The sequence below is a fragment of the Schistocerca nitens genome, chromosome 2, assembly GCF_023898315.1.
Source record: "Schistocerca nitens isolate TAMUIC-IGC-003100 chromosome 2, iqSchNite1.1, whole genome shotgun sequence".
In the NCBI taxonomy this organism is placed as follows: Eukaryota; Metazoa; Arthropoda; class Insecta; order Orthoptera; family Acrididae; genus Schistocerca; species Schistocerca nitens.
The window spans coordinates 1,190,073,298-1,190,087,358 of record NC_064615.1 but is presented as its reverse complement, the minus strand read 5'-3'; the positions used below and the strand labels follow the sequence as shown (position 1 = coordinate 1,190,087,358).

General features: G+C 46.1%; 1 protein-coding gene across 1 annotated transcript in view; it reads left to right on the top strand.

Annotated features, from left to right (window-relative positions):
* The first annotated feature begins 2,472 nt into the window (after positions 1-2,472).
* Positions 2,473-14,061, top strand: part of LOC126237527 (phospholipid-transporting ATPase ABCA3) — a 707,258-nt gene continuing 695,669 nt past the window's right edge. Inside the window, exon 1 of the mRNA XM_049947708.1 lies at positions 2,473-2,598. Within this exon, the coding sequence (XP_049803665.1) occupies positions 2,484-2,598 (115 nt within the window). The 5' untranslated portion in view covers positions 2,473-2,483. The remainder of the gene's footprint in view (positions 2,599-14,061) is intronic.

Genomic DNA, 14,061 nt, shown 5'->3' with positions numbered 1-14,061 from the left:
AGGGAGGGTAAATGCTCTCAAGAGCGTCACGCTTAGAAATGCCATCTGTAAACTCCGCGTAATGGAATGTCTGTTTATAGGATTAATGCTACCAGACTTGAGGTATCGCACACAGACACACACCCATACAGACGTTTAACTCCTCCCCCTCCTCCTATTCCTCCTCCTCATCGTCAAATTTATGTTCCAATAGGTACCTCACAATACCATAGGTATAAAACAGCCAACTAGTAGCAAAAACAAAATTTCTTTTACCAGGTTTCGGCTACAACTATGGGAGTCTTCATCGGAAAAACCACAATTACATAAAGCAACTGACGAACAAGTTTAAGAGCAATAATGCTCTCGTCACATAAAATACTTCTCTAAGAAGTTAACATTAAAATTACATACAATTTAAAGAGTGACATCAAGCTGGTAATAGCGAGTAAAACAGTGGCGTAGCGCACTACACGCCACTAAGAGCTGCAGCGTCCTTACCTTTTAGGTACCAAAGTAATCGAAATTCAAAAAAATATTGAGATGAAACTATCAATTGTTTGACTCTTAGCATATTTCTTATCAAATTTAGTTCTTGAAGTCACATAACGAATTCTGTGAAAAATGACAGTTTTGTAATCTTGCCAGCAGAAGGAGAAGAGGAAGTGAAATGAAACTTCACGGTTGAGAGGGTATGTGACGGCAATGCAATGATTATAAAATCGATTCAAATGTACAAAGAACTTGGCAGTATGAGCCCACTTATCGACGTGATCTAGCACCCCCTCGGTCGGGAAGCGTGCCTCTCCTGTGGTAAACTGCCGTAACCGGACACTGGCACAGGGGCCACACAGTTCACGTCCCAGCTGGTCCTAGAGACACGTGCCGTGTGTTGTCCTGTTGAAAAGTGGCATCACAGTACTGTCGCTTTGGAGGTAACACACGAGGATGCATGTGCTGCCAGAGTTCACCTCAAGTCACAGCCGGTGACCCCCCACGGGACTAGCACGGCTGTGCCTCCCCAAAACACTGGAACGGTGGGACCTCTTCCCAGGTCGCCGCCGTACTCGCCGACGACGGCCACCCGCAGTGCTACATAACTACGGTTCGTGGCTGGACACGCTGCGACGCCACTCGTCAAACGGTCGAGCCACCACTCTGTACCATCCGTTTGTGTCGTGGTGTCAGTGACAGCCTACGCATAGGCTAACAGTTCCCTAGTCCGGCTACCGGTAGCCTCTGGCCACCGATGCAGGATCACACAGCGAGTCCATTACTTCATCTAGGATGGCAGGCTCTGCAGCAGTCTTTCGTTCTGTCGGTCAGATATGTTCGACTGGAATCTTGACGATGAGTGTGCCTGCTTCAATGTTCGTGCGCAGTGCAACATTGGACCACTGTCACATGAAAATGCCCCACAAAATATGCATCTTGTCCGCTGGTCAAACTGAGACCCACAGTGAGGCCCCTTTCAAACTCGATCAGGCGCTGATAATGCTGCCTCACACTCATACGTCGCCTCTCCGTGAACCTCACAGTGGTCGATCAACATCTGAAGCTGTTCGTGTCTCCTCTATATCCTGCCAGGCCTCGAAGAAACATTAATGCGCTCAAGTTGCGTTGTGCCACAGAGAATTCCAGCTATGAAACTTTGTGGCAGATTAGAAATGTGTGCCGGACTCAGACTCGAACTAGGGACCTCTGACTTTTGCGGGTAAATTCTCTATCTACTGAGCCACACGAGCATGACTCACGACCCGTCCTCACAGTACTTGCCCGTGAAAGGCAAAGGTCACGAGTTTCATCTGCCAGAAAGTTTCATATCTGCGCACACCCCGCTGCAGATTGAATATTTCATTCTGCAAGCTCAACCAGGCTGTGGCTAGGCCGTGTCTCTGCAACATTCTTTGTTTCCGAATGCTAGTCTTGCAAGTTTCGCTGGAAACTGGGAAGGTAGAACGTGAGGTTCTGGCGGAAGTAAAGCATATAGAGCGAGTCGTCAGTCGTGCTGGGGTCGCTCAGTTGGTAGAGAAATTGCCCGCTAAAGGCAAAGGTCCCGAGTTCGAGCCTCGGTGTGGCAAATACTTTTAATCTGCCAGGAAATTTCATATCAGCGTACATTCCGCCTTAGAGCGAAAATTTCCTTCTTTAACTGCAGCTCTAATTATTGGCATGCACGTGTACTAAGTTACATTGACACCCGGCCATGCCTTATATATGCTTCAGCTTTTTGCCAGTCAAAGCGTATATCTAGCGGTGGCGACTAACATGCATGATCCGTGGGCGAGAACGATTGCGTGTCACATAAGGAAACTCATGCGTCAAATGTTTATCTCGCACGACTGATGTCCCGTCTTAACGCTGAAGATATTCCACAGTGCTTTAGCGTACACGCGCTGTTATCTTATCTGAGTGCAAAGATACTGCTGTGGAATCACAACGCCCACAAAGGCAGGTATCAAGGCAGCATCAGACACGAATTGGTGACCTAGGGAAAATATCACATGCCTCTTCATCATCATCATCATCATGAGCCAATTCGATTACTTGGTGGAGTGACCTCTTTGATTCAGAGTGCAACAAAGATTCCAGAAAGTTCTTCCATTTCTGCAGATTTTGGTAAGTTGGGCTCCACTCTAGTACTTCTTTTCTTCGAGCGACATGACTAGCCCCGCGACATTTCAAGATATTAACTTTTCCATTACGTCACTGACCCTTGTTGCATGCCTGATGTTAACTGCTTTCTTTGTGAAGCCCAACTTCGATCTTTCCAATCCTTTTTGGGTTGCCATTAGTTTTCTAACAATGAACTCATTTAATGTCCATGTCTCACCGCCATAAGTCATTGCTGCCAGTATTGTTGTTGTTGTGGTCTTCAGTCCAGACACTGGTTTGATGCAGCTCTCCATGCTACTCTATCCTGTGCAAGCTGCTTCATCTCAGTACGTACTGCAGCCTACATCCTTCTGAATCTGCTTAGTGTATTCATATTTTGGTCTCCCTCTACAATTTTTACCCTCACGCTGCCCTCCAATACTAAATTGGTGATGCCTTGATGCCTCAGAACATGTCCTACCAACCGATCCCTTCTTCTAGTTAAGTTATGCCACAAACTCCTCTTCTCCCCAATTCTATTCAATACCTCCGCATTAGTTATGTGATCTACCCATCTAATCTTCAGCATTCTTCTGTAGCTTCTATTCGAAAGCTTCTATTCTCTTCTCGTCCAAACTACTTATCGTCCATGTTTCACTTCCATACATGGCTACACTCCATACAAATACTTTCAGAAACGACTTCGTGACACTTAAATCTATACTCGATGTTAACAAATTTCTCTTCTTCAGAAACGCTTTCTCTGCCATTGCAGGCCACATTTTATATCCTCTCTACTTCGACCATCATCAGTTATTTTGCTTCCCAAATAGCAAAACTCCTTTACTACATTAAGTGTCTCATTTCCTAATCTAATTCCTTCAGCATCACCCGAGTTAACTCGACTACATTCCATTATCCTCGTTTTGCTTTTGTCGATGTTCGGCCGGCCGGAGTGGCCGTGCGGTTCTAGGCGCTACAGTCTGGAACCGAGCGACCGCTACGGTCGCAGTTTGGAATCCTGCCTCGGGCATGGATGTGTGTGATGTCCTTAGGTTAGTTATGTTTAATTAGTTCTAGGTTCTAGGCGACTGATGACCTCAGAAGTTAAGTCGCATAGTGCTCAGAGCCATTTGAACGATTTTTTTTGTTGATGTTCATCTTATATCCTCCTTTCAAGACACTGTCCAAACCGTTCAATTGCTCCTTCCAAGTCCTTTGCTGTCTCTGACAGAATTACAATGTCATCGGCGAATCTTACAGTTTTTATTTCTTCTCCGTGGATTTTAGTACCTACTCCGAATTTTTATTTGTTTCCTTTACTGCTTGCTCAATATACAGATTGAATAACATCGGGGAGAGGTTACAACCCTGTCTCAGTCCCTTCCCAACCACTGCTTCCCTTTCATGTCCCTCGTCTCTTATAACTGCCATCTGGTTTCTGTACAAATTGTAAATAGCCTTTCGCTCCCTGTATTTTACCCCCGTCACTTTCAGAATTTGAAAGAGAGTATTCCAGTCAACATTGTCAAAAGCTTTCTCTAAGTCTACAAATGCTAGAAACGTAGGTTTGACTTTCCTTAATCTTTCTTCTAAGATAAGCCGTAGGGTCAGTATTGACTCACCTATACCAATATTTCTACGGAATCCAAACTGATCTTCGAAGAGGTCGGCTTCTACCAGTTTTTCAATTCGTCTGTAAAGAATTCGCGTTAGTATTTTGCAGCTGTGACATATTAATCTGATAGTTCGGTAATTTTCACATCCTCAACACCTGCTTTCTTTGGTATTGGAATTATTATATTCTTCATGAAGTCTGAGGGTATTTCGCCTAACTCATACATTTTGCTCACCAGATGGTAGAGTTTTGTCAGGACTGGCTCTCCCAAGGCTGTCAGTAGTTCTAATGGAATGTTGTCTACTGCCGGGGCCTTATTTCGACTCAGGTCTTTCAGTGCTCTGTCAAACTTTTCACGCAGTATCATATTTCCGATTTCATCTTCATCTACATCCTCTTCCATTTCCATATACAGTGATTAAAAACTGTTTTCTTCAGTTCAGTCGACGCCTTAGAATTCAAAACTGAAGAGTATCCTCTATAATCTTACCAGATCGATTTAATATGTCGAAATACTTCTGATTTTATGTCTCCTTTACATATTTCCTAATTGACGCACGGTTATATAACCCTTTGGAAGTGCGTACTTCCAACAAATGCATTTCCCTCGGTGTCCCATTCATCACGATCTTTGTTTTACCATAGTATAATATTCACTCATTTTAAGAAATCAAATTAACTGATGTTTAGCACAACTAGCGATAAGTCGCAGTGTCAGGGGAAGCTCTGCTCTGTAGGGCAGTGTTTGTAACTGACGGTGGTCCGCAGCTGGTAAGCACTGTATGTGTAGACATCCGTTAGGAGAGTTGTTTTTATTTCACAGACCATCTTCAAATGGCTCAATTGGCTCTGATCACTATGGGACTTAACATCTGAGGTCATCAGTCTCCTAGAACTTAGAACTACTTAAACCTAACTAACATCACATACATCCACGCCCGAGGCAGGGTTCGAATCTGCGACTGTAGCGGTCGCGCGGTTCCAGATTCAAGCGCCTAGAACCGCTCGGCCACACCGGCCGGTAGATCATCTTCAGGTACAAAAACTCCACCACAGTGTGTGGTATAATTCTATTCATCTCGCTGCGCTCACACAAACCTGAGATCGATTGCAATTGAGCGATCTATTACAAGTCGATAGCATCAGATTAGAGCTGCTTTGTTTGTCGTAATGTTATTTCTACATAATGAAAGTTTCTTCTAATGTGCCACTGTCAGCCGCTACACTACACTGCTTGAAATTATCCTTCCCTTGTCACATCGACCTATTGATTTATTTGTGGTTTATCAGCTTTCTTCGTGTGGCTCAAAGTTTCGCATTTTATATTTTATTTCTCTTTTAGAAACGATCCCCAAATATACCAACATTTGTGGAAAGGCAGAGCAGTGACTTAATGGGTTTTTGCGAAGTGTTGCTTTCGTCATTTCATCCCGCAGGGGCGGATACGAGAACACGGTCATCTTAATTTTGACACTTATTTAGAAAACTTTTTTGAATTACAGCAGAAGGCCAAAACACCTTGATTCGCAGAACTACTTTCACTTAAAAGATCGATTGAAACATCGATACAGATGTATCAGTAAATTTTGTAATATGTTGGCAAGACAAAATCATATATCGCTTTCGGAATCCTTTGACCAAACGATTCATTTGATACACATTACAATTACATTGTTTGATTTTCTTTTGGTATTTTTCTAGTGATTTTTTATTTTATATGTTTTTAGTCCTCCCTAACCAGTCCAATCCAGTTCCATCACTATAATATAAATACGATTTGCATGTCATCAGAACTGGTAATCTGTGACAGATTTCCAATGTCATTTGGATGCACTGAACTATCTGCAAAATTGGACATAAGTATTGCTTACAATTACATCAAACGTAGTTTTAATCATTACCCACGTCATCATTCTGATGCTGGGCTTGCCTGACGGCTTGGGAGTGGCGGAATAAAACCAGCAGCCTGAGCTGAAGAGGTGCATGTCTAGTGCTTGGGGAAACAGTCTCGAAAGATGTAATCGACGCCCCATATACTGTCCACCATGTAACCACAATATCGGCTGCTAATGGCAGCAGGGGGCGGGGCTGGAGGCAGCCAATAGTGAGCGCAGCACGAGGCTATGGAGCGTAGTCGACGAATAATTCACAACAGTGCTACAAGCTACTGGTGGCGATGCAGAGCACAGCAATGGCAACGATGAATAAAGCGAGAATTGCAGTATAGCTGCAACAACTGTTGCCGATGTTGATATTGCACCAAAAAGGAACCCGAGGAATTTCGCAAGGTGAGAAAGAAGTGGTAGATGAAATATTAGCGTTTCTGCAAGATGAGTCAGTGGAATGTGTGATTTGATATACGCTCGACTGTGCAGACATGAGGAGTACAATGATGACAATAACTGCTTAACAAGTGAAAGTGATATTGAAGCAGCTTGTTCACTATTCATGTCGGACAGGAAACCACAAATCCCGTCTCCAGCAAAACGAAGTAAAGGACAATCGTTCTCTGCCCCTTTGATTCTTTCTCGTGTGCGTGATCTTCGAACGGCAGTAGCGAATCTTCACGTCTTAGCAAGCAAGAGTAGGGGAATTTGCATAAGAGAAATTCAACTATGGTATGAGTACTGCTTTTGGCCAGTAGCTGAGCAAATTAACTTGGTTTTGCTTGATTCTTCGTCTGCGTATGAAAATCGTACTCATTTACAGCAGACTATCCCTACAGAAAGTGTGTGACACCGCAGTTCGTGCCACCTGGAACCACTGGACAAATTCAGCCTCTGAATGTCTGTTTTTCCCGTGCCTGTAAGACATATTACCGCACTATCTGCGTCAGAGGATGGCCAGTATCACGATGAGCCCGACGCATTCAGTTGCACGCCATCACATCCCGTCTGTTCTCGTCACACCTTTACACCAGTATGACACGGGGTGAGTCTCTCCACAGTGCCGTACGATTGTTAGCCACGCTTGCCGTATGCCGCAGTGAATATACCGGAATGAAACTCAGTGAAATACACGTTATTAATTTATTGAATATTCATTTTTACAAATTTTCACATTAAATGTTGAAAGTGTCCCCCCCCCCCCCCCCCAGTTGTTGAATACACAAGTCAATTCGTCTAATCATGTTTCCAAACACAAGCAGTGAAAGTGAATATGGCAGTTTCCAATTCATCGATGCATTTTAGACGGTTTTATAGACAGTAGCTTTCGCTGCTAGAAGAAAAAGTCAGGTGGTGTTAGGTCAGGCGATCGTGGAGGCCGAAGTCCCTGTGAAATTACGCGGTCACCAAAAACATCAGCAAGCAGTGACATAGAAGCGTGAGCTGTATACGCGGTTGCACCATCTTGTTGAAAATAACCGTTCAGTATTTCACTTAACACAAGTTCTCCTGTAAATGGCTACAGAATATCACTGCATTATAGTTGTGCTTTTATTGTTTCGTTGAAAAATATGGGACCCACAATCCGACGTCTAGAAATTGCAATCCAAAGTTCTATTTTCACAGAATGAAGTGGTTTGTCGAATACACAATGGATTTGCAGTACTCCACATACGAGAATTTTGCGAGTTCGTTACCCGGATAAGTGAAACCACGCCTCATCAGTGAAAAATGTTCCATTAAGATTCCATTTTGTGAAACGAAATTTTTGAACCAGTCTGTTGCCATGACCAGTATTTTTCAGTTCTTGCTCGACTGTACTTTGTATAGGAAAAGTTCAAATCTTTTCCTGAGCTGTGTGGGCCGTTCCGACACTAACATAGATTTCCTGGGCGAGTTTTCTCACTGACTTGTTCGGACTCATGGACATTTTATCGGAAATATCGAGTAGTTTGTCCTCAGACAAAACGCTAGGACGACCACTTCTCGATGCATCTGTCACTGAACCCGTACTTGGAAATTTGTTAGTCAAATCTCGCACAGTATCGCGATGTGGGAGTATTGTCTCAGGGAAAACTGAATTAAATGTTTGACGAACTGAAACCGTGTATTTACCTCCAGCTTTGAACACTTGTTCGACTAAAAATACACGTTCTTCAATGGTTAGCATTTTAACATTGACAAAAACAAAACAAACGAACAAAGGAACTAAACTTAAACGTTGACGTCAACACGTGACGACACCCACCAACGATACTCCTGACGCTGGCTGAGATAAACGAAACAGTGGAATGTTGGGAGAGTCCACTTGAAGGGAAGTAACCCAGGCAGGCGAACAATCATACTGCCCCCGCGTCTAACAATCATACGGCTCTGCGGAGACACCCCGTATATTTCAGCATCCTTTATGAGTGGATGCCTGGCTGAACGGTTTGTGAGCCCCAAGGAGGTCGCCTTCGACTTTGATAGTGCGAACCTTTCTGATGAGTGTTGTGCGCCACTTTTCATTTGGTGTTCGCACTGGTAGTTAATGATCTGTTTTGAAAATTTCTTGAATGTCGACGATGTCCATTTTGTGAAGTGTAATACATACATCCCATAGAAGGTTGATGTCTGCACCTCCAGGACACTCATTTTCTGTCGCCTTACTGATGCATTTAGTGAGTCATTAGCAGCTTATTTTTTTCCTGTCAAAATTGTTAACAGAACACTTTCAAATGAGCCTTACTAAAGACTGAACTTGCGACCTCGTACTGAAGGTGTTCCCTGTGAGACACCAATACACCTGGGCCCATCGATCTCATGTTCCTCTTTTTGCATAAAAACAACATTTTTAGAACAGAAAAAAACAGTCCTGGTTGCACGAGATAGGTATATTTATCTTCACAAGTGATGCGCTTCGCCTGTTCTAAGCATCATCCGTCAATCTGGGGAAATTACATAGTGGTATAAGCATAAATTGCTATTAAACGTTATAATAAATGAATAAATTAAGAATAACGAGAGGTAGACGTACACCGATTAGACTATTTAACACAGGACCACATTTGTGTTTTAGGGAGTGGTGAGGGGTGTCAATTTCAACATAAAACATTGCGCCATGACTGAGCTTACCGGGAAAAACTTTCGCTAATCGTAACCGAGGCGCTGAGTGTAAATAAGATTATTCCAAGTTTTTGTTTGCCATTTATACAGTTTGTACATTATAACCAAATACCTTATTGTATTTATGCACAAGAAGTAAGAGCTCAGCGTGTTTGCGACCTTCCGTTCTACACTAAGTAGGTATAAAGTTAATTTAGAACTAATTGTATTTATGTCTCTAAGAGAGGCTAACGCACTTCACAACAGATCGCTTGTGTTCAGTGAGCAGTCTTTATCCTGAGTGCGTTCAGTTCTTATTTGATTCATTGAGTTCCATCTACTTGGTAGCTGAAAAATGCACTTTCCCAAAATCAACCTTGTGCGACAGAGGAGTGACGAAAAGCAGTTTTCTTACCCTTATGGCACCGAGGAATGCGTAAGGTGCGTGTACAGTATCCAACGGAGCGTGGACAATAGCCGTCGGTCTTCGATGTATTGAAAAGAAGAATCTTGCCGAAAGAATTGTTTTCCCATACGAAATTAATAAAAGGCTGCAGATTCCACCTATCGTCCACTGGCTCGTGAACCTTGCGATCTTAAACGTAAACCCTGACGTTGCTTTCGTTAGTTTCTTGATTCTCTGTCCACATGTGGATGTTTTCATATAATGTTATGCACTTTACAATATGGCGCTTCTACAACAGCCAATCACCGTAATCGATAGACCTCCGTCTTCGAGAGGTAGTTACGAGTAATTACAGACATTCCTTTTTCGTACATACACATTTCCTAAGAATAATTATGTTGCTATTCCAAGGAGTGCTTCGCGCTAACAGGTGCCTGTCTGCAGTACACCGTGGATCATTGGTGCAGCGCGCACTCGAGTTTCGTCAGTTCGAAAACTGTTCACGGTACGGAAGTGGGTGGGGGTGGGAGGGTGAGGGGGGGTGGGGTGAGGTTTGGCTGGACTGTCCAGCGCAGCACGCTGCCGCTGCAGGGAGTCGCCGGCAGCTGCCTAAGCTGTAGCTCGTGGGCCGCCAAACCTTCATTTGTTCCACTATCGCGTCAGATATGGAGCTGTAACGAAATCGTCCCCGCATGATGGATTCGTGTGATTTTACTCCAGGACAGAAGGAAAAGCAGCGTTCCTCCACCTACCACAGCGTCACAAGGTGATGAGCACTCGGGGCGTCTGGCAGACGACAAGAGCCCAGGGCCCGGACCTCTGCTGGCTGCTTCTACCAGCAAACCGAGTGTCCACTTACAACAGGATGCGCAGCGAGCTGACATCCGGCATCAGAGGTACTAAGGTAACAGGATGTCCAGTCACTAGGTACTACACCTTTTAACCGTGGAGCAGATCGAGGTTTCCGCCCACTCCAGTAGCTGGGGTCTCCAGCCATTATTTCGGTAGCTACTTCACGCTGCTCGGCGACTACAAACATCTTCTTCGGTCGCCTCCTGATACCACCCAAGTTAGACTTGAGACGTCACTTGCCAGTGCAACACGCGCGATCTGCTTACCACTTTCGCACATATCGCCAATGCGTCCCCCTGTTACCTCAGACGAGTAAGGCGTGTCACGGAAAAAACTCTTTCCTTCCCGTAGTTCGTTTCCTCGCCTTCATACAGGTAAGGTATCTAAGGAGGCCCACCGCAAATACATCCAGAAGGGGTGAATATACCGAGCTACGTTTCTCGGTAAATTGTAACCAGCAATGAGTCAAATTTTCTGACATATGTAAGTGATTGTAAATGTTTACAGCTGCCGACGTACGCGGCAGACTTCACCCTTTTTTTTTTCTTTCGAGAAGGAGTTCACGAACGTTACGAGTGTGAAACTTGATGGAACAGTGGCAAGATAAGAGCGCCGCAGAGCAGTTTGAGAGGGGGAGGGGGGAGGCGGAGATCCTGACAAAGGCCTCCCGAGTGCTGAAGCACGGTGCGTGCTGTTGTGGTTACCTGCACGTTTCAAACGCATCTCTTTGCGGTCTCCTACCAGACAAATTATTCACGGTTCCACTCAGACTTTCACAGTCTATACGAGAGTCAAGAAAATGGATGCGTTTTCGGTACTGACTAATCCTGCAGCAGTATACTGAAACGTGTTGTGCTCTTGACAGGTCCTCACCATCTGTCTTTGATATAGAAATTTCAAGAAAGTGCAATGGTGAAGAATACGTCAATGAAGAAGAAACAGAAAAATTACTGAGAATAATGCAACTACCCTTTTAGCAGCGGCACGCACAGTCCACAAGTCAGTACGGGTCAGCTCGGATATGCGAGCCGGACATTGTTGCGTACAATACATTTAACGCATTTCGTCCTCACGACATTTCGCCAGCTTCATGAGAATCACTTTCAAAATCGGTTACAGTTCTTCGAAAGATGTCTACGACAGTTACAAAGTCATGCAGCAAGATACGGACGAAGCGTCGTTTACAAACTGTTTGGACATCGATCCAGCCGTCGTTCGAGAAACAAAAATTTATTTTCACCCTCACTACATTTGATACTCATAATAATAACGTGTAATTCAACGTGTTTGCTTAAATTTGGTGCAATGTGGCACCAACTTGTTAAACCTCTCGTCCTAGCGGAAGGACCACGGTTGGTGGCGCTGGTACCCTGCACTGACAACCCAAAACATTCTGAGAGCTGCCCACTGCGGCGTCGGATGCCGCCCGGTGGCGTAGCGGCACGCGACGTGGCAGCAGAAGTGTGTGAGCGGAGCAGAGACGCACGGGGGATCCGTCTAGACTCTAGGTACTGGTCAGCCTCCCGCCGCCTTACCGGGTCTAAACCCCCCCCCTCCCCCCCTACTACCCTCTCCTCCATGATGACCACCCCTTTCCTGCTAAACTTAGTAAGGCCAACCATTCCTTCCTACCTTTCCTATATCTTTACCATCCCTGACGATCCCCAGTTCGATTACTCCCTCTTCCCTGATGTCCGTCATCGAATTGACACCTCTTCCCCTCCCCTCGCTCCTGGCTTCCAGTACTTGGACAGCATTACACACACTGAACTCAACACCCGAATCACCACTCGAGATATCATAGCTACACTACACACTAAACGCAACACCACTCCCGTTCACGACCGTGTTACCTACCGTCACCTCCGTGAAGTTCCCGCCTCCTTCCTCTCCAACCTGGCCAGGCTATATAATGTGGTCTTGTCCACCGGCTTCTTTCTCGACCTGTGGCAAACCTCCCATATCCTGACGTTCCTCAAACCTGACACACCGGCATCCACTGTGTCCTCCTACCGTCCCGTCAGCCTTACCTCTGTCTTCAGCGAGGTCCCAGAATACATCCTCACCCGAAGCATCCACCGGCACTTCCACCGGCACCGTCTCCTTCCCTCTACCCGACATGGCTTTCCGCCGTCCTTCTCTACCTATGACCTTCTCCTTCACCTCACTCACCTAAATTCCCGTCGCTCCGCCACCTTCCTCTCTCTCGACCTCGAGCGTGCCTACGACCGTGTACGGCATTCCGGTCTCCTCTTCGAGCTCCAAACCTTCGCCCTTCCTATTAACTAAGTCCGTCTGATGGCCTCCTTCGTTTCTCGCGGTCTTTCCTATGTCACCATCCGCAACACGGATTCCTACACCTTCCACCCCTTCGCCAGTGTGCCCCAACATTCCGTCTTCTCCCCTCTTCTCTACCTTCTTTACACGGCGGACATACCTCCACCTTCAGCCCCCTTACACCTTCTCCAATGACACCGCCTTCCTTGCCCTCGCCCCCACTCTGCAACGCTCCCAGCACCTTCTCCAATCCCATCTCGACCAGTTCACCACTTGGTGTAACCAGTGGCTGCTTGAGGTCAATCCTTCCAAAACCGAGGCAATCATTGTAGGCAAAATCACCCCTTCCTTCCGCCTCCTAGATTTTTATCTGTCTACAGCCGTCCTATCAACCTCACCCCCACCCTCAAGTACCTTGGCGTCACCCTCGACCGTCGCCTCTCCTGGACCCCCCATCTCTGGACGATCCGAATCGAGGCGTGCTCCCGACTCTGCTCCTCGAGCTCCTTTCTGGCTGCACGTGGGATCGGGACCCCTCCACAATCCTCCACACCTATAAATCCCTCATCCACCCCATCCTCTGTTACGCCCATCCCGCCTGGATCTCCACCCCTCCTACCTTCTACAAGTCCCTTCAAATCCTGGAATGCCATGTGCTCCACCTCGCTTATTGCATCCGCCTCCCATCCCACACGTGGATCCTCTACGACTTAATTCCTTTCCCACACCTCCTCCTCTTCCTTGAATGTATACGGATCCTTAACACCTCCCATAAACTTGATCTCACTCACCTTCTTGTCCCTCCCACACTTTCGAACCCCTGTCCACTGCTCCGCCTGTACACCTTCATCCCACCCACTCTCCATCTTACCACACTCCATACCCTTGTCCAAGGTGGCTTCCGCCAACTTCCCTTCCCAGATGATGCCCTTGTCCCCTCCATCTACCCCTCCTACCAGATTTAATCCTCCCCTTGCTCCTCCTGTGTTTTTCCTCCAGGCCACCCTCTTCCCCTTCTCTCCCTTCTCACTTCCTCCCTCGCCTCTCTCTCCTTCCCCCTCCCCGGGCTTCCACACCCCCATACCCTCTCCTCTCTCCCTCCCACCTTCTCTCCACCTGCCATCCTTCCCCTGCCCCCTCCCTACCCTCCCATATTTCCCTGTGGCAGGATCTGCCCCCTTTTTTTCGTGCATCAGTTTGTGTATAGTGCGCCGAACATCGACATCATTGTGTTAGTGTTTCTCTTCGTCTTAATGCAACGGTGTTTCTTCGTCAGTGCTCCTACATTCACGTGTTCAACCGTCTGTCTACGTTTGTGCACTGAGCTGAACTTCCCTGTGCGACCAATGCCTTCTGTGAACGAT